The sequence below is a fragment of the Equus quagga genome, chromosome 11 (assembly GCF_021613505.1).
Source record: "Equus quagga isolate Etosha38 chromosome 11, UCLA_HA_Equagga_1.0, whole genome shotgun sequence".
Taxonomy (NCBI): Eukaryota; Metazoa; Chordata; class Mammalia; order Perissodactyla; family Equidae; genus Equus; species Equus quagga.
Window position 1 is genome coordinate 75,931,119 of NC_060277.1, and position 25,948 is coordinate 75,957,066.

A 25,948-nucleotide genomic window follows, 5' to 3' on the forward strand; every position below is an offset into this window, starting at 1 on the left:
GTGGAGAGTGCACCTCACCCCCACTGCTCCAGCCTCCCCTCACATGCAGCCCTTGCCGGGAGACCCCCTCTAGCTAAGGCTGTCCCTTTTGGAGAGTCCTCAGTAGGTCTGGGCCCCTCAGTGGGATGCTTTGCCTCAGAGACAGGCCCTGGCAAACAGAGGGGCTGCTGGGAATTTATCTGTGGGAGAGAGATCGGGGAAAAGGAAGTTGAGAGCAAAGAGCTAGAGAGAAGGGGGCAGAAAAGCTGAAAAGCTGGGTGTGTGTGAGTTGGTGTGAGACCAAAGACCCAGCTGCCAACGGGCCCTGCCCATACGGAAGTGCCACCTTGTTGGTCAGTGAGGACTCAGCGAAGGCAAAAGTGGCTTCATGTTGGCCTGAGCCAGACAGTTAGGAAGATAAATCTGATTCCCATCCCCCTCCTCCCTCCCACCTCCGCCCTCCCCGGCCCCCCCTCCCCCGCGGCGCCCCAGTTACACAATGTAACATCGAGTTACAGCGAAACCACATTTTGCAATATTTGTTGCTTTACATCTTTGCCTTGTTTTAATCTGCAGCATAGTGAAGAGTTATGAGCGGGGCGCATTTTTAATTTAAATTGTGTCTACTAAGATTCATCAGAAGGGGTCCCTCCCACTTTTTTTTTTTTAAGGTGGGATTCAGGATAAGAATCAATTTAGGAGCCACTGGACTCAGGCTGGTGGTGGTGGTGGGCGAGAGGGGTAGGGGGTTGGCGGGTCTTCATTTGGGTCCGCAAATGTGAGGCTGGAAGCGCTGACCGGAATCTCGCAGCGCGGTGACCGCAAACAGCAGCGGCGGAGACAGCGCCCGCAGGCAGGCACGTGAACGCACAGGCTCCGTCCTGGAATCCCAGGGCCCGGGGGAGGGGGCAGGAACCTGGCGACGCGGGCTCCGGCGGGCCCAAGCGGGCTCCACCTCCCGAGGCGCCTGGGGTTCGCCCGGGCCCGCCCCGCGGCCGCGTGGCCATTGGCGGGAGCCACCCGGCCACCTGCCCCTACCTTCGGGGGCGGGGTTACCTGGGCCCCGCCCCCCGCGGCTCGGGTTCCCAGGCCGCGCTTCCTCCTCCTCCGGCCCCGCCCCCCGCGCGAGGCCCCGCCCCCTCGATCCCCCAGCCCGGGCACCTCGTGATGTCACAGCGCCTTTGATACAAAGAGCCCTTCGGCCCACGCGGGTCTCCCGGCAACGGGCGCGGGTGGGGGTGGGGCCGGCACTCTCGAGCGGTGCCGAACCGTGCGAGCGGCCGCGGCGCGAAGGGGACTGTCCCTGACCCCTCCGCGCTGTCCGCCGCCTCCCTGCCCGCCCGCTTCTCGCCCCTCCGCAGCGCACCGACCGCGGCCAGACTGGGGATGCGCACCCCGCCCGCCCGCGGTGGCCAGGTAAGCTGCGGACGGGGACTCGGGCTCGCGGGGCTCCGGCGACGCGCACCTGGCCCGGCCCGCGGCCCCGGGGCCAGGCAAGTTGCCGGAGTGCGGAACTTGGTCCGCAGGCGGGCCGGGCGCCGGCTCCCGCCCCAGGAGTGTCCGCCCTCTCGGCCCCGGCCCGGGAGGTCAGCTTACCTGCCTCCGGGCTCGCTCGGCCACGGAAGAGAAGCCGCTGCCTCCGCCGCCCCCTCCGGGCCCTCTGCCTGCGCTCAGGTGCGAGGGTGGCCAGCCCTAGCCCCGGGGCGCGAGGAGAGGTGGCCCCCTGTCTTCGGCGCAGTTAAAAAAAGTGCTTTAGGGGGACCTAGTGGGCCGGGAAAGGGGCTCGTTTGCCCGGACGCCTCCCTTGGGACACCCCGCCACCCCCACTCCCCACCTCCTCTCCCAGCGCACCTGCCCCTCCCGGGCTGGTGTTGCCCCCGCTCCCAGCCGTGGGCCCCACCGAGTCCCGAAGGGGGCTGCGCGCGGACGAAGTTTTTCCGCAGCTCTTGGCGGCTGCACCGAGCCTGTTCCCGGGCTTCCCTCGGCTCTCGCAGGGGCACTGCCGGGCAAGAGGCAGGGCGAGCCTAGTGTGGGGCTTGGGGACGGAGCCCTGCCCCTTCCCAGACGAGATGCGGCTGAGGCCGGAGGTGTGCGCGGGCTCCCAGCCCTTCTCCTTCTGGGCCCCCAGAGCCGGCGGGTCCGCCCCGGTAGTAGTTGCTGTTGTCACAGCCGCTTCTCTGCGGACGACAGGCATCTCCGAGGTCTTGGCGGAGCAGTCTCTGGAGAACCCCCTCTGTGCTATGGGAACCTGGTCCTTACTCAACCCGGCCTTTATTCCTTCTCATCCTGCACACCCTCCAGCGTACCTCTTTGCCCATTTCCCCTTTTCCCTAGCCCTGCTCTCCCACAGACGGCTGGAGGGTTCACATCACTGGGGCCTGAGAGACGTGCCCGTTCCTTGACTGACTTATTTATAGACCTCTTCCTGAAAGGAGCTCGAGGGGGCTGGGTTCCTGTGCTCAGCCTGGCAAACCCCTGGGCTGGTGCCCAGTGATCCAAGCCTCTGGCCTCCCTTCCTGGAGGCAGGTGCTCACATCTTGGGCCCCTGGCAAGGGGGCAGGTGGGCTCATCCCCAGGTCCTTCCCTCCTGAAACAGATTACAGTGACTGTCAGCTTGAGGAAGAATGAACCTCAAAGGTTTACCAGCTGTGTGCATGTCACACCTGAGCAGTAGGCGCCTCTCTGTAACCATCTACCCAGCCTTGGTGGAGTCCTTGAGTCATTGCCATTATCTGGGGTCTTGTCATCTGCCGGGCACCAGTCCCAGACAGACTGGCCCAAACCCTACCGTGCTGAGCTGGCATTCATGCAAGGTTCATTATGTGCCCAGGGACTGTTATACACGGACACTTTCCTGCCCTCAAGGCATTTGCAGGCCGTGGGGAGACTGAAAACCTGTGTCAAATTATTCCCTGCCCAACTTCTGGGTTGTCTCAGGGGTCCCTGTGAGTTCACCGAGGTGGGGGCACTTGGAGGAATCGAGAAGCCAGTGGAGAACTTGGGACTTGGGTAGCAGGCAGCACAGCTTGGGCAAATGCCTACTGGTGAACAGCTTGGTAATCTGGGGGACCCTGGGCTTTGGTGGAGAGGGTGGGGTGAGTGACTAAGGCCAGCGTGTGCCTGGGGGAGGGACGGGACTAGCCAGGCCAGGTAAGTAGGCCGGGAGGTGTAACCTTTGCCCCAAGGAAGACAAGTAGGAGAGACAGCCTGGAGCCTGTTCACAGAAAGGACACTTAGTCCTGCAAGGGAGGAGAAATGAGGAGGCCTGGGCGGCCCACACTGGGGAGGCTCTGGGCTGCAGCTTGAGAACTTCCTGGTGCCTGTTCCACTGGCCACTCTCCCTCCCTCCTTCCCTTTGCTCCCTGAAGCACATTTGCCCTTGTTGGCCTCCTAGCCCCTTCCCTGCTGGCGCTGGCGGGACCAGCTGCCCCCACACCCAGGGCTTTCTCTTCAGCTGTTCACCTGGGGCCCTCACAGTTCTCACCTTCCTCCTCCCCCTGTCCCCCCACCAAGGTGGCTAGAAACTTCCTTTCCTAGGGCTGCAGCCCCTCCTCGGAGGTGGGCTGCCTGCTTTGAGGGGCTTCCTGATTTTGCTTCACTTTATATATTTTACGTGTGGGTAGGGAGGAGGTGGAGGGGGTGGGAGAGACTCCCAGTAAAATAGCAGGTGGGCAATTCTGGAAGGCAGGCATCTCAGAGACTTTGGGCCTTAGACGAGGGAGGGACAGCCTGGGCAGAGCGTGCCCACGCTCTGGCCCTGTGTTGTGTCCCCTGGCACAGGGCTCATTGCGTTTTGAAAAGGAAGCATCTTTATCTGCTCTGCCGGCTGCCTGGTGTTGGCACTGGGCACGGTGACTTGGCCTTGGCAGGCGTGCAGGATCCCTGGGGTTGGGCTCTGTTTTCCTCTGCATCCCCTCTGCTGGCTCTTGACTCAGTAACTCGGCATTGATGGCATCAAATCACTGGCCTCTTGAATGAGGAGGACCGCTCCGGTCTTCCTACTGCCCAGTCCACCAGGTGGATTAGTGAGTGGTCCTGCCCCAGGGCTGGCTGAGATGGGCATGTTGATTTGGCAGGCCCACCTCGCATCTTACTGCACATTGTGTGGTCTGCTCTCCTGGATGTGGCACGGCAGTCTCCTCCATCAGATGGCATTCCAGGGCACAGACCCTTCCCCATTTCTGTTTGCCCAGCCCCCACTCAGCACATTGCCTGGTACAGGGCAAGTGCTGGCTGAATTCACTCATTCAACAAGTACTTGAGCATCTAGTTTGTGCTAGATTCCATGCTGGGCACTGGAGATACAGCTGTGAACACAGCAGACAACACTTGGAGCTCAAGTGATGGCAGAGGGGCAGGCGAATAGCGTGCAAGGTGGCCAGAGAGAAAGCAAGGCATGGGGAGGGCTGGGCGGGGGCTGCGTTTTTAAATAGAGTGGGCAGGGAAGTCCTCACCTTCGCAACGTGGCATCTTGACAAAAGAGGTATAGGCAGAGGGAACGGCAGCTGCAAAGGCCCTGAGATGGGGCCGTGGTCAGCGAGATGTGTCCGTGGAACTGCAGGGAGGCTGCTGTGAATGGAACGTAAGCCAGGTGAAGGGGCAGGGGGCACAAGCTCAGCGAGATGGGGGGCATCTAATGCTGCCAAGCAACAGCCCAGAATCCCAGGAGAATGGGAAGAGACTAACAGTACCGTTGAGACTAGAAATCCACAGGCACAAAATGCACGTCATTGCTTTGCACCATTCAGACCTTTGCTGTCGAGGGGTTTGGCATTAAGGCCTTTCTTGGGGAGCGGTGTCTGTGTGTGCCTGTTGCTGCCGTGGACTTTCCTGCCCTGAGCCTGGGTCAGATAAGCCCGTCCGCATGAATGTGGAAACAGTTCTTGCAAGACTGTGTTTCTACCCACAAATCAATACTGCAAAAGCCGCCGGGGGGCTGTGCCCAGAGCTGTGTCTAAGCAGGCAGGGGGCCACTCCTGTTCCCACAGGTTGATGCTGCCAGGGGTGTGACAAGTCCAGCGCTCAAGACCCACAAAGGAGCCGGCCGCCCGTGCTTGTCTGCGCTGGCTGGCCCCTCCGAGGGCTCTCTTTCCTCATCTCCTTCTTGGGCTCCCTGATGTCCCGCTCTGTTCCCTCTGCCCTTGGGCAGTGGCAGCACAGGCCTGTGCCCTGGTCTCCTGAGGAGCCCAGCAGAGGCTCTCACACACCTGGGCAGCAGCTTTGGGTCTAATCTGTGTCCCGCCTAGGCCCCCAAAGCGTGTGTGTGTGTGTGTGTGTGTGTAGAGGAAGGAGAAAGTAGGCAACCAGAAATACGTGCGTCCAAAGTGGCAGCCTCAGTGGTCCAGAGCTGTGGAGTCCGGGTGACCTCTAACCCCAGTTCCATTGGACAGGCCGGTACTAGGAACGCCAACGGTTCTAACCCCGCTTCTTGACTTCCTTCAAGAAACGGGAAGTTTTGACTGTTGGGCATATGTTTAATTGATTCAACCTGCTTCATCTTCCCAGACAAGTGGGTTTTTTCCCAACAACGTAAACATGATTCAAATGAAAACCAAACTGCAGCAGTTATTATTAATATCTGTGGCTCTGCTCATGGAGTCTTTCTCTTTTAAGGCATCGAAAAGAGGAAGGCCTAAACAGAACTGGCGTGTGGGAGGGGGTGGGAGCTCTGTCACTCTCGAATCATCTCCTGTCACCCCTCCTCTGCCTCTGCAAGCTGAACGCCATAAAGAGGGAACCCATGTTTCCAGAGTCGTGCTGTCTGCCGTGGACCTGCGATGGAGAGCTGAGGGGTCTGCTCTAGCCCCAGACTGCTGTCCCTGTAGGATAGGAGGGAGAGCAGGAGCAAGCTGCTTCCTGCTCGCTGGTTTTCCTGGGAGAAATACCCATCTCAAAACACAGAGCCTTCAGCTCACGCTGTCACCCAATGCCTGTATTCTTTTTTTTTTTTGAGGAAGATTAGCCCTGAGCTAACTGCTACCAATCCTCCTCTTTTTGCTGAGGCAGACTGGCCCTGAGCTAACATCCGTGCCCATCTTCCTCTACTTTATATGTGGGACGCCTGCCATAGCATGGCTTGCTGAGCGGTGCCATGTCCGCACCTGGGATCCGAACTGGCGAATCCCGGGCCGCCAAAGCGGAACATGTGCACTTAACCACTGCGCCACCGGGCCGGCCCCAGAAAATAAAGTTTTGGAGTCAGCAAACACATGGTTCTAGATCCTGGCTCTGCTGCTTGCTAGCTGTGGGACTTTGGGCAAACTCTCTCACGTTTCTGAGCCTCAGTTTCTCCATCTGTAGAATGGGATTGATAATAATATCTACCTCATAGGGTGATGGTGAAGATAAAATGAGCCGCTTTGACCTGAAATACCCAGAGTGCTTTCTGACACGTGCTCGGTGGGCACCTGATGGCTGGCTAGGTGCCTAGAGAGGCGGGACAGTGTAGTGCCCAAGAGCGTGGACTCTGCAGTCAGGCTGTCCGGGTTCAAATCCTGGCTTTGCCAGTTGCTGTTTGTGGAATCTTAGGCAAATTATTTAACCTCTCTGTGCCTCAATTTCCTCATCTGTAGAACAAGGATGGTGCTAGGACCTTCCTCATGAGGTTGTTAGGGGGATCAAATATGTAAATGTATGAAAAGCTCTTAAAACAGTGCCTGGCATAGGAGTGAGCTGATAGTTTCAGTTTCCGCACGCCTCTCCCGGGTTGATTCATGTGACTGATAACCTTAGAACCTAACAGAATGTCTTGCGGAGAGGACGTCAGCACTAAAGCAGGAAGGTGGCAGGAGGAAGAGCCCCGCCACCGGAGGGCCTCGACAGGAGCAGTGCAGCCCCACTTCCTCAGCTTCTGTGTGCTCAAATCAACCAGCTCAGCCTCTGCAGATGCAGACGCTGGGGCCGGAGTGAGCTGACTGGTGCCCGCCCGCGTGGCAATCTGTGAATGAGATGCAAAGCATGGTCCGAGGTGACAGCCGGCTCCCCGGGCCTGGTGTGGGGCTGCCCCTGGTCCTCCTAGAGGCAGCCCACTCTGCTGGGCTGTGGCCTGTTTACCAAGGTGAGGGGGGCTGCACCTCTGCCCACCCGCCCCTCGCCTCCAGCTAGGGCCGTCTGTCCACCTCCGCCCAGCCGGAAAAGCCAGCTTGGAGCAGTGCTGCCCGTCTGCCCCTGCCAGCCCACAGGATCTGCCTTATTAACGTGCTGAGGCTCTGGCGGATTGCAGGCCCAGGAGATCTGGAGGAGAGCCAGACCGAAAGGTGCGGGCTGCGCAGCCACCTGGCCACTCTGGGTGACTGCTCTTGGTAGTTTTCCAAGGAGCGAACCTACCTGTTTGTCCAGCCTGGCTGGTCAGGTGGAGAGTAGTCGGGACAGCCTCTGCCTGACAATGTTAAATGACCTTGAATTGATGGCCTCCTGGGAAACGAGTGTTCTTGTTGACAAGGCGCGTCTGGCTAGCACATTTTTGTGAGATTATCTGCAAGATTGCATCGGTTATTGGCAAAGAAGCTCACAGCAGCAGGTGTGTGTGTGTAACACACGTGCGTGCCTGGAGTTGTCATCTACCCTTCAATGCACACACACGGTCTAAGGAACTGTGACAGAACCCCACTCCCCATTTACTCTGTACGGTACGTATTCGAAGACACACTTTTTCTTGTCTCATTTTAACATCTCGGATTGGTGTGTGTTGTACATTCGCTGGTGTGTTGTAATTTAATTGACAGTGCCGTTTCTTTCTTGGTGTCCTCGAAATAACAGTGCATCTTAAAATCAAAGGCATCTCGGATTTAATGAAACACAGAAACTAGGTAACCTCTAGAGAACTTACATAATTTGCCCAGTTTCTTCAAGGAAGGGAGTAAAGCCACCTTGTAGTAGTGGGAAGATTTATGAGGGGACACTGTGGTGTGGTTCAGGAGAATGAGCTTGGACTCCAGGGAGACCTGGTCCCAGATTCCAGCTTTATAGCTCACCAGCTGTGTGTCCTTCAAAAAGGAGAGCAACCTCTCTGGGTCTCAGGTTGTCCCTCCACCAAATGCTGATCATGGCTCCACAGTCATCATAATTGTGTGTAAGGCACCTTCCCCTGTTCCTTGCCGGGTATCGTCTAAGGTCACACTGCTCCATTCCACCTGGGTTAACAGGGAAAATGAAGGCAGGGAGTGGTCACTGGCCTTCCCAAGGTAACAGGGAAACTGTGGTGTTAACGTACCAGGACTGTTGGACCCAGTTTATAATCCTTGAGCATCACCTTTTCTTTCCTTCCCTGCTCCTCCCACTTTGCCTGAGTTTTCATTTTCACATGTGTTTCCTTTTAGCAATTTTCTTTCAAATTGCTCTCCTCTTCCTTTCTATAAAACCTTCGCACATGTAGCCTCTTTGAAGCTCTCTGTGATGGGAAAGGGGAGGGGGCTATGCCCCATGGCCAGGGTGGCACAGGCCCCTGGAGCCTCAGCCGACAGTAATCAGTGGTCTACTGTGCTGTGGTCCCTGCGACCTTCAGCTCAAGTCCAAGTTCTGGTTCCACCAGCCTTGCTCATTCCTGCTCTTGTGGCCTCCGGGTATCAAGCTGAGAAGCTGCTCCAATGCCGAGTGTTGGATACTGCCATCGCCAAGAGTATTTAGTATTCTCTGTACCCTCCTTGCTGCATTAAAATCAGACTTTGTTCAAATTCCAGTCCTGCTAGCTCTGTGACCTATTGTTAGTTACTTAACCTCTCTGAGCCCCAGTCTTCTCATCTAAATAGTAGCTGATGCACAAATACATCTGGCACATGATAGATGTATTCTTTCCTGGTCTTCCCCAAATGTTTAAGACCACCTTGTGTTTCTTTTAGGTGCCAAGGGCTCTGGGAGCACCAGCTGACAATGTTGCTCCAAGTTAATGCTCTGAGACGGACAGAGGAGTTGTGGGCAGGGAACAGTGTGGGTGAAGGCACAGTGACCTGTGTGAGTGGGATGTGTCGGGCAGGATGGTTGGGCTGCAGCAAGAGGGAATGGGGTGGGCAGTACCTTAGCACCTGTGGGGGTGAGGTGGACAAGGTGGGCTGCTCACCACGGTAGGAGCACGGCTGGGGGAGCAGTGGGCTGAGTTGGAGGCAACAGGAGACAGGCACGTGGGGGGCTCGGCGAGAGATGCTGGCTGGAGGGAGAGCCAGAGCAGGTGGGGGTCGTGAACATTGTTTTCATCCAAGGTCTCTCTCTGCCTCGCTCCTCTCGAGATCCCGATGAAAGCCAGGAGCCCGGCTTCCTCAGTTTTGTGTACAGCGACAGGGGCTCACAGCCCCCTCCTCAAGGAGGTGCTGTTTAGTGTCTGGGACAAGGCTGAACCTCAGTCCTTCGTGTACCAGGGGGTGGAATGAATTAAGCCAACCCACAGGGCTGTGGATGGGGCGGAACTTCATTTACAAAGAGCCTGCATCAGCTGGTGCAGCGGCCCCTCTGGGACCCCCAGGAGGCGAGGCTACCACGCGGGGGACGGGGAGAAGCAGTGGATTAGCTGTGCCAGGGCTGGGATGGGAAGTTTCCCCAGCGGGTGGTTCTTCTCTCCTTAAAATGGCATATAAGGGGCGGGGGAGATGAGGATGAGGCCCCAGCCTGGCGTGTGCCGCCTGGCCCAGTGTCCCGGGGAGAGGCACGAGAGCAGAGAAGGGGCTCACTGGGGACAGTGCGCCCAGGGAAGGCCCTAGGGCTTGAGGAGCGCAGTTCTGGGGGCGTAGAGGGTGGAGGGAGGGGATCGGCCTCCCAGATGCAGTGGCTTTCTCACGGGGGCTTGTTTAGGGACAGGTGTTTGTGGCACAGAGAGGAATTGTGTTTCCAGCACAAGGAACAGCATTTGCCAAAGCATGGGGAGGGGGTGGTGGCGGGTGGTAAAGTTGGACAGGAGCTTGGGGTCCCAGGGGAGGGGGAGTGGCAGGATCTTGTCCTGAGGCCAAGATTGGCTGGACAGGGCTGTGTTTGCTGGGCTGAGGCACCAGGACCTGGGTCTGTGGCCAGTGGGGAGCCCACAGGGTCTCTGAGGGGGTCTTGATGGACTTGCCCTGGGGGCCTCCCACCCTCTGAGCCTAAGCTGTGGCTTGTGGTCAGTCGTAGTGCTCCCTCACCTGTCCCCACTGTGGAAGAGGCTGGGAAGGGGCCTGAGGTGGCTCAGCAGCCCTGGCCCTCGGCCCCCAAGCTGAGCTCTGTCCAGCTGTGCTCCTGTGAGCCTTGGTGCAAGGCAGCAGCCACTGGAACACGCAGTCGGCGTAGCTGGAGCTGGCAAAGGCTGCAGGACAAAAGGGACACCTGAACAGCGCCTGCCTGGAGCGCTGCTGGGGCTCTAGGCTGACGGAGGTGTCAGAAGGTTATAAAAACAGAGGCTCTGGCAGGGGGCACTACGTGGGGTGGGGAGGACGAGAGGGGCCCTGTCGTTGGCCTGCCTGGTCCTGACCTGTCTGCTCCAGAATGGCAGGTCAGAGGGAGTCTGGGCCTTTAGCTTGAGGTGGACATTGGCACTCTGCTTGGCCTTGCAAGGCCTGAGGGTTTCTGTGGCAAAGAAGGGGTGGGGTGAAGACTGGTTAGCCATGTTCGGGTGTGCCCTCTCTGAGCATACAGTAGCCTCTTCCTGGAAAGTTCATGTCACCTTTGGAAGGTGCCCCACTGAGGGAATGCTGCTTGGCCCACTTGGTGGATGCTCACAGGGGAGAGCTGACTTGGGCCACTGCTGTCCCATCCCAGGCTTTCACTCTAAGCTCCTCTTGCAGAGATGGTAAAATCCGGAGCCCCCAAAGCAAGCCCCACAGCCTCTCAACTGTGTGCGTAATTAAGCCCTCACTTCAAACAGCCGCATCTTTCAAAGCTATAATTTGTAACCCAAAATAGCTGCCTGTTCAAAGAGCCAGGAGAGCCCTTGATGTGCGTCCCTTTCAACTTGCAGCCTGTTAATTCGCTTTTGACATTTGAGTTGCCCCCACCTGGCCCGTGGATTTCTCAAGAGAGCCGTACGTATGATGGCTGGGTGGGCGCTGGAGCTCCCTGGCGGGTCCTTGGGAAATCTTTGAGAGTTTGGATGGGGTGACTGAAGGCTGGGGGGCGGGGCGGGTCCTGATTCAGGTTCACGCGGCTGCAGGGGTGTAGAGAGAAAACTCACAGCATAACTTCAGGGGAAGGGTCCTCATCCCTAAGGAGGAGACAGGGTTCACTTGCAGGAATTTTAGAGGAAGATAATGAGGCCGCCTCAGTAAGGCGCAGTCAGATGCTGGCCACGCGGTAGGTGCTACCGTCCTTCCCTTCTCTTGGCTATGGCTCCACTTGGTAGAGTCAGAAGATCTTGTGTGTATATTCGGGTAGGTGGATGGGGGGACTCAGCTTGCAGGAAATACCTCCCTTGACCTGCCGCTTCTCCGGCGGCTGACATGCCTGGAATTCTTGGGGCTGGCTGCTGGCTTTGGTTTCCAGATGTGGAAGCAATTTAAGTTCTGTTTTTATAATCCCCAACGGTTCGCCTCTGAAGTCTCACTTGAAAATGAAGCCCACTGGCTCTTTTTGGGGGGCACAGGGGGAAACTAGGTGGCCTCTTTGGATCCCTTTTATTCAGGAGGTGGGTTCACTGGGACGTTCAGATCTGGGACCCAGGGCTTTGTTGAGACAGCTACACCCCATCAAGGGCGTGGTCCCTACGGGAGCAGAAGTTGATCCTGGGGCCACCTCTCCCGTGGGTTTTCCTTGGCCAAATTCAGCTGCAGTATCTGCCTGGCCCCTGGGTCACCTTCACCAACCCTGGACAGCCAGCCTGGGGCGGGGAGAGGGCACTCGGATTCTGGCCATGTCACAGGGAGGCTGGCATCACAGCCGAGCAAGGTGCCCACGTGTCCCAGGAGTGGTAAAGGCCTGCCTTCCCAAACTGACCACAACAGAAGGAAGAAATCTGCTCTGCATTTCCAGTAGCCAGAAATACTGCTGGCACGGAGAAACTGGTAATATCTTGCTCGATTACTGAGCGCTGCTAGCCCCAGACGTGGCCTGAGCCAGGATTACAGGCGCTCTGGGGTTGGGGGGGGGCCCTGTGGTTCTGGGGCTAACTGCTGACCTCGTCTCTTGTAAACCAGTCGCTATTTGTGTAAAATAAGTTTTACATTTGTATGATAACTGCACTAAATACAGTTCTGGGCACCTTTGCAGTTGTAAATGTCTCTGACTGAACAGCCCATATGCTTCTTTAAAATGAAAATATAGTACCTATACCATTGAGAAAACACAAGAAATGGAAATAATTTACTTAGATTCATATATAGTGTTTACGAAACATCATCCTGGTAATTATAGATCCACCAAACTTCCGTTTCAGCAAAATATATAGTCTCTTTAGAAGCAGCAGATTATCTCCAAGACAGTCACATTCTAAGGTACTGGGAGTGGGGACTTCAAGATCTGAATTTGGGGGAACGCAATTTCACCCATAATGGAGGCTCTGGAACCACCCCAACTGGGAGGAGGAGGTGGAGGGTGAGCAGGGCCTGGCATCCCAGGAGGGCCTGAGCGGAGGGCGCCAGCTCTGCCTTCTGGCAGAGGCCCACGTGGGTGAGGGGCCCATTGGGGATGGCTCTTGGCCAATTGCTCTGTTTGGAAAAGTTTCTAGTAATATGACTCATGCTTCATCTTCTCGAGATGATCATTCTTACAACTTGAGCCGTCATTGCCTCTTGAGCTGATCCTTCGGAACCCAGACCGCTCATCATTCGGTACCCTCGGAGGCTGTGGCGTCTTCCAGGCTCCCTATTTCTCTTGACTCTACCCCTAGGATACCATTCTTTAAGGATGGTGTCACTTCTTCGTATTCCTTTTAAATGGAGCTCAACTTGTCAGGGCTTTTATGCTTTTCCTTAACCGGTTCAGTGGATTGGGGGCAACTATCTATCATGTTTTGTGTATGTAAGGTTTACTTCTAACACACTGGAAAAATAAAACCTGTAAGAACTGATTATGGGAAGGCATTGAGGGTGGGGCCTGGCCACCCTTCTCAGCCACCATCCCATGTAAACTGCCCAAGGTTTTGGCCAAAGCAGCACCCTATGCTGGCTCACCTCCTCCTCAGTGCGATGGGTCCAGAGCCCACCATACAGCCCCTCCAATAGCCATGGCTCCATCAGCCACACACAGGGGCCCCACAGTGTTTCACATGGACCCCAGGTCAGCCCCTGCAACCAGGACAGGCCATCATGGACCACGTCGTTAAGGAGTTGCACGCCCCGGTGCTCTCCAGGGCTGCTGCCATATTTGCCTTCTCTCTTAATGTAACTTTCTTTCTGAATGATTTGAAAAAAAAATTAGGCAAGACGTTATCAAAACTAAGGACATTGCTCCTTCATAACTGTATACCATTAACACCCTAACAAAATCAAGCCCAATTCCCCGATATCACCCCACATCTAGTCCATATTCCAGCTTCCCTATTTGTCCCCAAAAGGTCTTTTACAGCTAGGGGGTTGTTTGTTTGTTCGTTTGTTTGAACTGGGGTCTAACCGAGGATGGCGTCCAGTTTGTATGTCTCTTGATTAGTCTAGAACCGTGGTTTTCACAGTGTGCTCCTGGGGCCAGCAGCATCAGCTTGACCCAAGAACTTATTAGAAATACTCCTTTCTCTTCTTTTTTGCCTAGTTCAGCCTATAGAAACATGCATTTTTCAGACTTCCTGAAGCAGAAACTCTGATTCAATCTGAGTTTTAACAATCCCCCCACCCTGCCATGGTTCTGATGCACAGTAAAGTTTGAGAACCACTGGTCTAGAAAAATTCCCTTCCCTCTTCTTTACCGTTCTCTTTTGGAAAAGTCTCGGCTGGTTGTCTCTTAGAAGGTCCCACATGCTTTGTGATTATTTCCCTGTGGTGGTGTGTAACTTGTTCCTCTGCCCTCCGTTTCCCCGTTTTCTAGAAGTTTGATCAGAACTGAGTTAGGATTTTTCTTAAGACGATGTGACAGGTGATGCTGTGTCCTTCACGTTGTGTCACATCAGGGGGCCAGTGTCTGATGTCCCCAATCAGTGGTGCTCGCTTTGACCATTGCCTTAAAGCGACAGTAGCCTGTTTTCTCCCTGGTAGAGGTGGGAAGGAGGAATGCTGGCTGCTTTGCAGTAACCTGCAGGGTGACTCTTTGCACTGTGCAAGAATCGAATTCCTCCTCAACCTTTCCCCTGCTGGTTTTATTCTACGGTTACTGGGTGTAGTATTCTATTTGTGTCAGGTCAAGTTTGTGTTATTCAAGAAGTCTTCTGTCTCCCTTCTAATTCTCTTCGCTTGCTCCATCAGTTACTGAGAGAAGTGAATGAAAATCTCCAACTTTGACTTCTAAGTGTTTCTTTTGGAGAAGAAGAAGATTAGCCCTGAGCTAACATCCATGCCCATCTTCCTCTACTTTATATGTGGGACGCCTGCCACAGCATGGCTTGACAAGCGGTGCCATGTCCGCACCCAGGATCCAAACCGGCGAACCCCGGGCCACCAAAGCAGAACGTACGAACCTAACCACTGCGCCACCGGGCCGGCCCCTGTTAAATTTTGCATTCTATATTTTGAAACTGTTTCTAGAAGCATAAACATGTAGGAGTGTTACATCTCATGAAATTGATTTTTATCATTTTTTAATGTCCCTGTATCTCTTGCCTTTGAGTACACTTTGTCTAATATTAGTATAGCCCCTCCAGCTTTTGGTGGTGTTTGCGTGGTGTATCTTCTCTCATTCTTTTACTTTCAACCTATCTGTGTCCTTATGCTTAAATTGTCTCTCTTGTAAATGGCAGGTGGTTGTTTTTTATCTAATCTGACAGTATTTGTCTTTTAATAGGATAGTTTGTTCCGCTTTCATTTACTATATTACTGATATGGTTGAGTTTATTATTTGTTATTTATTTGTCCCACTCTGATCTTTGATCCTCTTTTCCTCCTTTTTTCCTGTATCCTTTTGGAAGACTTCAGCATTTTGTTATTCCATTTTTTTCCACCACTAGATTTTCAGTACTACATTGTTCTTTTTCTTTTCTTCTTCTTCTTCTTTTTTTTTTTGGTGGGGAAGATTTGCCCTGAGCTAACATCCATTCCCAATCCTCCTCCTTTTTTTTTTTTTTTTTTTGCTTGAGGAAGATTAGCTCTGAGCTAACATCTGTGCCAATCTTCCTCTACTTTGTATGTGGCATGCCTCCACAGCATGGCTGACGAGTGGAGTAGGTCCATACCCAGGATCCGAACCAGCCAACCAGTGGACCTGGGCTGCCCAAGTGGAGCACATGGAGCTTTAACCACTCGGCCACAGGGCCAGCCCCGTTATTTTTCTTTTTTGACTGCTAACTTTCGACGTGCTCTGACATATTATTGGAACGGAAGTGGTGTGGCGGGGATAGAGGGCTCAGTGTCTCCTGGTGGCGCAGATGGCCCCACTGTGAGGGACATCTCCAGTGGGATCCAGCGTCTGGCCCATAGCCTAATGGGCTTGAAAACCAGATCTTGTTGGCCCTTCCCACACCCTTGGAACTCGAGTGCTGTTCATGCCCACGGATCGTCCCTAGATGGATGTGCAGAGCCAAAATGCCAGCTGATTCATTCACAGTGACAGTTGCACGCTGGCGGTGAGCTCAGCAGCCCCTCTCCCCCGTCCTCAGCAGGCCGCTGGGGAGCTTGCCCTTGTGTTCCTGTGACACCACCTTAGCAGCAGCATGTGTTTGGGGAGGATGTGAGATGAGGGAGAGAGACAGCTCAAGAGTTGCAATTAAAACATTGAAAAAAGGCAAGGTGGGCTCCCACACCCCTCCACGTGGTGTTGCGTGCAGTAGCAGAACTCGTGTCGGCCGCCTTCTCTTTATGTAAATGGTGTGGGAGGGAGTCTTAAGAAGCACGAGCATGACTTTCTCTTTCTCTTCTGCTCAGTACCAGCCTGAGGTTCCGCCACCAGTGTGGGCCAGACTCGGGACTGAACCAAGTCTGCCAGAGAGCCTCAGTCTCCCCATCTGTAAAATGGGGTGATTTAGTACCTCCCTCCAGGGTGATGTGAGAATCCAACCCCTCTTAGTGTTTCGCACATGAGACTAATGAGCTCCTGAGGAGACACCAGTTGTCACTCTTGTCGCCGCTCCTGGGATCTGCAGGTCCACTTTACGATGAAAGTAGAGTGTAGCAGTCGGGGTGTCTACACTGAGATCTGCTCCTCGAGGCTCCTGTGGCAGGAGTGGCGAGCCCACTTTAGGGGTGGTCTTGAGCTGCTGGCCCCTGCCTGTTGTGGGTTCAGGAGGTGGACCCAGGAGCCCCTGGCTGGGAGCAAAGAGCCTGAAAGCTGCCTTGGCTCTCTCCTCACCACCACCCCACCCCCCGGGAGGGAGGTTAGCTAGAGGGCGTGGGTCCCGGCCACCCTCTGATCTGGCCCCTGGGGATGGGAACGTGGCAGTCTGGCCTGTCTCCCTGACCTCGGCCTCCCCACCAGAGCGGGAAGCTTGGGCTACAGAGCTTTTATCTCACAGTATGAGGTCAGTGCCCAGAGCTGGCCAAGATGGGTGATAAACTCTAATAACTTGGTGACCCGGGGCTCCCACGTCTGCCCTTGGCCTTGTTGGGGGCAAGCCCAGGCCTTGTTTCTGACCCCAGGTTACTTTTGTTCAGAAGGCAAGGCTGAGGTATCACCTCCCTGTGCAGATGCTTAAATCCCCCTTTATTCCCACCCTCGCCCCTTGACCGGCACCTGGGCAACCTTCTGCTGAACCAGAATCTCTTATCAGCCACTGATGAGCACGAAGTGCCCGCCCGCAGAGCAAGGCCCAGGTTGAGGGCGGGTGGCAGCCACAAACAGGAGTCGGATACAGCCCAGATTGTTTACTGATCTCTCCTGCCACCATCTTTGTGTGCTGAGAGCGGCTGAGCCACAGTGGCATGTAGGGGATGCCAGCCCAGGTAAGCCCACCCCCTCCCTGTGGACCTGGGGGTGTTGGCATCTGCAAGTTAGCTCCTTAGACTGAATCTTCTGCTACCTGTGGGAAAGACCCCGTGAGACCCTGAGCAGGCCTGTCGCTGCTCCCGGGCTGTTGGCTGGCCGGGAGTATGATGAGGAATTTCATCGCTGGCCCCCCCACGCCTGCTCTGCCCCATCCGGGCAGCAGGCTGGCTTCTCCCCCACCCCATACCCTGCAGTGAGGTTCCACATGTGCCCACTGCTGCCCGGCTGCGAGGGAAGCTGGGATGGGCCTGCCCAAGCTATTTTTACCCAGCCCTGTCCCCAGAGAGCTGTTCTCTGACTCTGAGTTACTGCCTGGGGAGCGGAGCTGTTGCCAGGGCTGGGGGTGGGTGAGCTGCAGCCTTGGAGCCTCCTGGACTCCCTTGCCCAGGCAGCATCGCATCCTGACACTTATTAAAGGGTGTAATTAACTTGCAGAGAGACCTCCCAAGAGAGTGGGCAGAAGAAGACCCTGGTAGAGGGAAAAGAAGCACCTGGCATGTTTGGAGGGCAGGCTTTGCAATTTGTAAAAGTCTGGTTTCCAGAAGCTAAACCCAACCTACCTTCGCCCATGTGCCACAAGGATCAGAGGGACAGGGTCCCGGGGCCTGGATGGAGGCCGTTAGGCCAGGAGGCACCCCCGGTTGTGTTCTCTCAATATGGCGAAGATAATAATAGCTCAGATTTATTGAGCGCTTTGTGTGTGTGCTTAGATCATGTGCCAACTCATTTAATCGTAATAATAGTTAACTCTCTTCCATAGTTGGGGAAAATGAGGCCCTGAGAAGTTCAGTAAACCTAAGGTCACAGAGCTCGTAAGTGGGGGAGCCGGGATTTGAACCCAGTCGGGCCACCTCCAGAGCTTGCTCCTAATGCCAACTCGGCCCCTGTCTTCTTTGCCGTGTTTCCAGCATTTATGAGGCATGAGGCTTTGTTCTAGATTCTCTGTGGCAATCCTGCCAAGTAGTTATTTCCATCCCTGTTTTTAGGTGAGGCTCAGAAATTGAGCAACTTATCCAGGGTCACACAGCCAGCCAGTGGCTGAGCCAAGATCGGCACCCGGGACTCAGGGTTACCGTGGGTGGGCTCTCCCCAGCTCACCATCCACAGTGCAGATACTTGCTAATCACCCCCCATGTGCTCCCTGCAGTGCTGACCATTGGGGGTTCTGATGCAGGGATCCCCGTTGTTACCTCTTCAGGGTCTTCCTTCTCCCAGGAAATGTGGAAATGGGACCTCCATGCACTAGCTTCCAGGAAGGCGTAGAGTAATGGGGTGTATGACTTGGAGGTAGCATCCCATTGCGGCCAGGTGGGTGAGGGGAGGACCAGATGAGGTCCTGGCATCTGGGCCCCTCCGCACCCTGCTCTGAGAGCGTGGACGGTGGGGCATCGTCAGCCACTCTGAGGCTTGGATGCCCCCCCCACCACACGTGGGTATTGATACTTGGCCTTTTCACAAGCCATTGCATTCAGCGCATGCCAACTTCCTACGGAGGAAGGGGTGACTCTGGGGCCTGCTGGTGGATAAACGCTGCTCTTGAGACTGGAGAGGGGCCCACAGGTAGGCTGTGTGCTCCAGGCTCCCACCCCCAGCCGAGGCCAGCTCCATCCAGCCCAGATGGAGACAGGATGGGGACATGGAGGGGGATAATAGTGATGTGGACCGGCCCTGCCAGCGTGGCTGACTTGGGCCTGTTTCCACAGCCTTGAGCCTCAGAACTCTCCCGAAACCTCCGATCTTGGATAGTTCCCCAGGCCCAGCCTCTTGAGGAGGGCATACCTCCTGGCCTCCTGTCTGTCCAGGAGCTCGCTGGCTGAGTAGCCGGGACCTGTGGGCTGTAGGGATGGCTTGGCTTCTGCAACACGCAGCGCCTAGTAAGGCCAGATGAGAATTGAGTGCTCCCTCAGCTGCTGACACTGGTGCTTGTGCAAATTGTCATGTGTGGCCCTCAGAGTAGCCTCTGAGGTAGAGGTGGCTGTCCCATTCTATAGGTAAGGAGTCAGGGGCTCAGAGGTCACTGGCCCAAGGTCACACAGCTTGTGAGTGGCCAGGCCAGCCGAGACTAAAACCCACCCTGCCGGGTTCCAGAGCCATGCCTTCACCCAGCCCCACTCACAGGCGTGTCTTGGGGCTTGTGGAGGAACACTGTACCCCCTTGATCTCCCTTCACTGCTGGGACCCCTCAGCAGGGTGGAAGGAGGTGACCAGGAGTGGTCTGGACATAGGCCAGCCGTGCCTGTGTGGCCCACAGTGACTGGCCCTGGGGGGACAGGAGCTCTGTGCTCAGGCCTGGCTCTGGGTCCTAAGGGACAGAGTCCTGGGGATACAGGTTACCCATTGATGTTTCCCAGAGCTTCCTGCTGAGGACGCTGTCCCTTCCCTAAAGGCCCCCAAAACCAGACACCTTCTCTGTGAAACCCATTCACTGCTCCCCTCGTCCTGCCGCCCCTCCAGAGCAGGCCTCAGTTCCGGGGCCCTGCCCCGGGCATCCTCTGCACCCCAAGGGGCACACTGCTGTGGAGGGAGATCCCGATGCACACCGTGTAGCCTGGGCCAGCGGGCAGCGCCCTAGGCCTCGAGTTCTCCGCATAGAAACATCGACGTTTCTACCCTGGGGCTGCTGCCGCTCAGCATCCCGCCACCCGGCATCGGCCTGGGGTCTGTCCGGGAACTTGGCTGGACTTGCAACAGCAGTAGAATTTTCCTGACCACCCCGGGCGCATTAACCTCCTGCTCCGCCACATTCCCCAAAGATTCCCTCTCCTCAGCAGCTTACGTGCTTACGTGCTTACGTGACACGGGGCCTCCGGGCGGGGCCCTGACCTGCCCAGGAGGCCTGGCTGGAGGGTAGCTGTGCTGTCGAATCAGATCGAGCCTCTTCCCAGGCCGCCTAGGAACCCCGTGAGGACAATGTTTTTTATTGTGAACGAGCCCTTCCTTTCCCTCTGTACCTTCATCTGAAAAACAGAAGAAACTCACGGGCTCAGAAGGGTTTCTAATGTGACTTTCAGGTTCTCCCAGCCGGTAAGTAGTGGCTCAGGGTGGGGATGAGAGGTTGCCTTCCTGCACCTTCCAGCACCTTCCAGCAGCTGCCCCTGCTTTGCCTCCTTTCCTGAGGTATTTGTGGTCGGAGCAGGCAGCACCCCTCCCAGGCCTGTTGCTGCACCCAGGCCTTCCCCAGAGGCTGCAGGAGAATGGGAGCTGGGCCGGGCCAAGGCCTTCAGGGAGGAGCAGGGCACAGGGCCACTTTTGTCCAGGACAAATGCCTAAGCGGTACTGGCCCAGACGAACCAAGGTGCACAGTTAGTTACTTTTCTTCTAGCTGTCTTTATATTATTTGAATTTAGGGGAAAACCACTAGAAATGGTTTTGAAGTTATAATTAAAATTTCCCCTTGCCTTGGGCAAACAATTGTGGGTTGAAAGAAAAGGTATTGATTTAGGGAGCAACTAATTTTAAGAGAAAAGGCTGGCATGTTCAGGGAGAGAGAGTGTGTGTTCGCACACCCCTGTGTGCACATGCCCAGACTTGGTGCGTCGGGAGCCTGGTTCAGGTCTCAGCGGGGTCCTCTGTAGCTGGGAGTTCCAGGGCAGCCGCCTCCTACTCCGAGCCTCGTCCTGCCTGTGTCAGACAGAGACAATGAATCCTTCCTCTCTGCCCCTTGCACCTCCCGGAGCTGTTGTGAGAGATAAATGGGGGTGTGCGTGGGATACAGACGGACAGGACGCTTTGTCCAGTGTGAAGGGCCAGGCACATGTGGACTCTGCTCAGCCAGAGGTTAAAAATATGCCCAAGGAGGTGGTGGTCTTGTTGGGAGGAAAGGACCCCTCCGGGGACAGCTGACCCCTTCTACTGCCCCACCTGTGGCTGTGACAAGCCCCTCAAGGCCACTCTTTCAACCCTCGTCAGGCCCTTGGGCCAGCTGCCAGGAGTATGGGTGTGTTGCTGTGAGACATTGGGTGAGCGGGGGCCATTGGTCCCCACCTGCATATGTGAGTTGGGTGTCTCAGGCCAGGGCGCCCGGCAGAAACTCGGCCTCAGTATCTTGGTGTCCAGTGAGGCAAACGTGAGCTGCCCAGAGGCCAAGCTGGACACTTGAGGAGCATGGATGCTGGTGTCCCCTTGGCACCTGCCTGCCTTCTGGGAGCAGGGTGGGTGGCAGCCTCCTCAGGACCCCTGCTGACACAGCACCATGGGGAGAGCGTGGGCACTGGTGACTCACAGTCCAGTCCCAGCCCTGCGCTGCCACTAACTCCCACGTGGCCCCGGGCAAGTCATTTCACCTACACAGAGGGGGAAAGGAGACCCAACACGCAGGGCTGACACACGCCCACTTGCAAAGCGGCCGAATGTCACGTAAGCCACAGAGCAAGGATGCCTCACCAGCACTCACTTTCCCCTGCCCGTGTGTCTGGGAAGGGGAAGAACTTGCAGACAAAGGAGCAGAGCATGCGCATTGCTCCCCAGCTCTCCTTGGGAGGCTCTCTCCCTCCTGCCTGGTTTCTCTTCAAGTGTCCATGCATTGACCCAGAGGGTGTCCTGCTCGGGTAGGAGGTGGGCAGCACTGGGGGGAGTGCCTGGGCCTCGTAATTAGCACTCTGTCCCTATGACGTGTGCTGTCCCCGTCGTCACTCTGAGGTGTGAAAATCCACAAAGTGTGGGTTGCATCAATAATAAATGGAACCAAGCATGTGTTGGCCAGAGACAGGTGGGGGTCCTCTGCCTGCTGGCCAGAGGACCTCTGGCAGGTTACTCTCTCAGCCTTGGTTTCCTCATTACTAAAATGGGGACAAGAATCGCTGTCCTGAAGAGTTGTCATGAAGCCCAAAAGGGTTACTATGGATAAACTCTGAGCTCCGTCTCTGGAACTTGGTGGCTGCTCAGTCAGTGTGGGTTCCCTTTGTTTCTACTTGGGTGTGGCTTCAGGCTTGCAGACGAAGAGCTGGCTTAGGGTACCAGATCTGGTAAGGTTGGGAGCCATGTGGGATTGGGTTAGTGACATCTAGCTGGAAAGGGCTGTGGGAACACTAGGGGTGATTTTAATTACACAGCCCCTCAGCCCCGACAGGGACGCTTGGCTGCCTGTGTCAACTTTATTGGTCCATCTGGTGCTCAGCCTGAGTCATGGCAGAGGCAGGAGCCAAGCTCATTAATCGCCATCTATTCTTAGCCCGGGGATGTCTTGGTTGGGATAGACCCCCAGCAGGGCTGCCTGCTCACCAATGGCAGCAGACAGCTGTATGTGGCCGGGCAGGCACAGTCAAGCCTGTCACTGACCAGCTTCCCTAGGTATCCCCAATCCTGTTCTTGTCTGAGATGCCCTAGGCCTTTCACAGCCTTGTTGCTATTGGTCTTCTTGCAGCCCTGGGGCTGGAGGAAGCACCTTGAATGGGGGGCTCTGCCAGCCCTAGCAAGGAGCACACCGAAGAACCTTGGGAGTGGCTTGACATCTCAGGTGGGAGCAGGGGAAGGCAGTGCCACCTCGGAGGCATTTGCCTCCTTAGAGGCAAAGCAGCCCCAAGAAATGGTTTGCAGCGAGCTCCCTCTCAGATGGGGGTAAACTTTGAGTAAAGCCAGAATGCTTCTCCTATAAGAAGATTTTAGCAGAAGGTTCGGGCGAATCTTTGTTGCACATGGACACTGTGCCAGGCAGTGTGGTAGGCACTGGGGACCAGCCCAAAGCTCAGAATTGAAAGACCTGGTGTTCTTCCTCCCCAGCATGGCTGTGGCAGGCCCAAGACAGACCGTCCCTCCCCGGTTGGCATCATGTCCTGTGGCTGGGGTTTATTCATTGAGGTCCTACTGAGACACACGACCCCGTCAGATTCCATTGCCATTCTTAGTTTACCGAGAAGAGAACTGAGGTTCAGAGAGGTTGTTTGATGGGCTCAGAATCATGGAGGGCAGACCCCATGCTGTGCACACATTCCCTACGCTGTGCTGCATCAAGCCCCACTGGGTCAGGGTCCGTTCATTGTGGCTGTGCCCTTCAGTCAGTCACCAAGACGCCTTCTGCAAGTCATTTGGCTTCCTGTGCAGACTTTGTGACGGCAGCCCTGGTGAGCTGTCCGGGCGCCCTGAAGCATGTGGCTGGCCTGGCCGTGGCTCTCCTCCATGGACGGCTGTCTCTGCAGATTCCCACTGCTCGCTGGGCTTGCATGAGGCAGCCAGTGTGAGCGGCCCTGGGAGGAATCACCTGCCAGGAGTTCTCATCCTCGAGGTCCAGGGTCTGGGCCTCCTGCGTCACCATCCCCGCTGTCCCTTGCAGCTGATGAGGGGGCTGAGCCCCAGGGAGCCAGCCTCACTCATTCTGTGCCCCTTTGTCTTTTCCAGGGCAGCGAGGTGCCAGACCCCACCTTTGCTGATGGCGAGCTCCTCCCCAGGGATCCCGGCTTCTTTCCCGACGAGGAGGAGGCTATGTCTCTGGCCCCACCCGAGGGCCCCCCGGAGTCAGACATGGATAGCCCCATGGACAGCACCCAGAGCTTGGAGGGGTTGGTCGGGAATCCTGCCGAGGAGAAAGATGGGGGCCTCAGGGGCCTGTTCCTGCCAGAGGACAAGTGAGTTAAAACTGTCTGGACTCCACACTTCAGGAGCAGGCGATGGGCACGGCCGACCCAGAGATTTCCAGAGGGAGGAACGGGGTCCCAGTGTCCGTTGAACCATATGAAATTGTCAATTTCTAATCATTTTCAACCTTCTCGTAAAAGGCAATTTCGTGTGGTTCAACCTAACTCATTTTTCTCAGTGCAGGGAGTTCTCAAACCCAGGGCGCCCTGGCAGTCGTCGTGTTCTGGCTGGGGCCTTTGGAATTGTTGGTTCCTGTCGCTTCCTGGGAGCGCCCCTCAGCCCTGCCTAAGACCAACCAACGCAAGGACACTGGTCCCAGGTCTCAGACCTGTTGATCTTTTGGCAATCATTTGCCACTGGATTGTTTCCACTGTTTCCTGGGACCCGTCACCGCAAGGCAGCCAGCGGCAGGTGCCAAGAGCTTTAGTAAAGTTTATGGGAGAAAGAACTGAGGAGTACGAGGCAGATAAATAACTACATTAACAAAATAGGCTGGAGGTACCAGGAGACCTGATCTTGAGCACCCAGCGGTGACCCTGTGATTCTTAGATGGAGACCAGGCTTCCTCAGGGGCGCAGTTTGAGAATTACTGCCTTAACCCGTGACACGCTTCTTGGTGCTGTTTCAGGTTTGCCGTTTTTAGTGTGCAAGCTCGGTAAGTTGGAGGAACCCTAACTGATGGTAGCGGGACACAGAGGGAAGCTATATTTTGGCAGGTGAAGAGGTGTACTTCTCCTTGTTCTTAGTTTGCAGTCAGGGCTCAGCCAGCCCCACGTACTGTCCCAGGCCACACCGTGGGTCACCCGTGAGAGGGCCAGGGTCTCTGACCTGTGTTCTTTGGACTAGAAATCCTCTCTGTAAACTGGGAGAAGGGTCTCACCTAGCAGCTCATTGTTTATTTTAAAACTTCGTTTCCTTGGGGCCAGCCCGGTGGTGCAGCAGTTAAGTATGCACATTCTGCTTTGGCGGCCCGGGGTTTCCTGGTTTGGATCCCAGGTGTGGACATGGCACCACTTGGCAAGCCATGCTGTGGTAGGCATCCCACGTATAAAATGGAGGAAGATGGGCATGGATGTTAGCTCAGGGCCACTCTTCCTGAGCAAAAAGAGGAGGATTGGCAGCAGCTGTTAGCTCAGAGCTAATCTTCCTCAAAAAAAAAAAAGTAAAAAAGTAAAACTTCGTTTCCTTATTAGAGTACAAGCCGATTAAACAGAACTTGAAGAAGGTAGGAAAAACGAGAATGTAGGGGAAGTAACTTACTTTACTCACAGTCCCACCACCTAAACCCAAGCCCTCTTACCACTTAAATATTTTTATTTCCTGCTTTTCCTTATTCTGTATAGACCTTTTAACTGCTCAGTCTTACTAGATCTAAAATTTTATGTCTAACTTTTAATTTATATTAATTTTTCCACATTAATATTTTTTATAGACCTTGTATCAGCTATTTGATAGCCCATGATAATTTCATTTAGTAGTACAGACTATAATTTAATAATTGTAATCATTTAGCTACTATGTATTATGGCTTAATAACCATACTCTAATGTAGCTGTAGGTAAACCGTTAGGTGGCAGGCAACGTTTTGCTGCTCTGGACAAGCGTTGGTTTGAATCTCTCTTGTGGAGAAAGTTTTGGGTGAGATGGCTCCCTTAGGATAAAGTCCCAAAAGTGTACTTCCCAGGTCAAAAAGTGCACACTTAGTCCGGCTCCTGGTACCCGTAGCCCATGGACCTCCGGAGACGGGGCGTCGTTGACGGCCAACCCTTCTCTACCACAGGTCCCTGGTCCACACTCCGTCCATGACAACGTCCGACCTCTCCACACACTCCACCACCTCGCTCATCAGCAACGAGGAGCAGTTTGAAGACTATGGGGAGGGGGATGACGTGGACTGTGCCCCCAGCAGCCCCTGCCCCGACGACGAGACCAGGACCAACGTCTACTCGGACCTGGGGTCTTCAGTGTCTTCCAGGTGGCCCCTGGGTCTGGAATGGCATTTGGGGTCCGGGAAACGTGGCAGAACCAACCCAACCTCATCCCAGGGACATTCGGCTGGCAGGCTCCTGAGCAACATGAGATCTGCTCCTGAGGTTTAGGGGTGCCCCCTGATTGCGGGTCTGGGATTTCTCCTCCCTCCTTCTGTCTTGGGGAAGAAACAAAACCAACCTGGGAGGCTGCCGACTCCGGGGTCTCTGTGGTCTTGCTTCCTGGAACCTCAGTGTCAAAGGGTCCTTCCAGGTGCCATACTGACCTTCCCACACACCTGAGTTGTTACGTCCTCTGACGTCAGCTCTTACTTGCCTTATCTGTGAAATGGGTACAAGCCATAGGCTTCTTCTCTTTGAGGGTGTTGAAGGAGGGAAGATCTCTTGCTGTATTTCCACCTCCCCCCAACACACACACACACACAGTCCACAGGCAGTGGGGAGTCCAGCAAAGTAAGCTC

At 55.4% G+C, this 25,948-nt stretch overlaps 1 protein-coding gene across 3 annotated transcripts in view; it reads left to right on the forward strand.

The window, feature by feature from the left end:
- Nucleotides 1-1,112: 1,112 nt before the first annotated feature.
- The window catches only part of RAB11FIP4 (RAB11 family interacting protein 4), a 34,517-nt gene continuing 9,681 nt past the window's right edge, over nucleotides 1,113-25,948 (forward strand). The window contains exons 1-3 of one of the 3 annotated variants that reach the window (XM_046675983.1): nucleotides 1,113-1,395; nucleotides 23,263-23,489; nucleotides 25,280-25,474. In XM_046675983.1, the coding sequence (XP_046531939.1) occupies nucleotides 1,366-1,395; nucleotides 23,263-23,489; nucleotides 25,280-25,474 (452 nt within the window). In that variant the 5' untranslated portion in view covers nucleotides 1,113-1,365. Of the gene's footprint in view, nucleotides 1,396-7,355; nucleotides 7,608-23,262; nucleotides 23,490-25,279; nucleotides 25,475-25,948 lie in introns of those variants that run through there. The other 2 variants (XM_046675984.1, XM_046675985.1) reach the window with 2 other exon arrangements.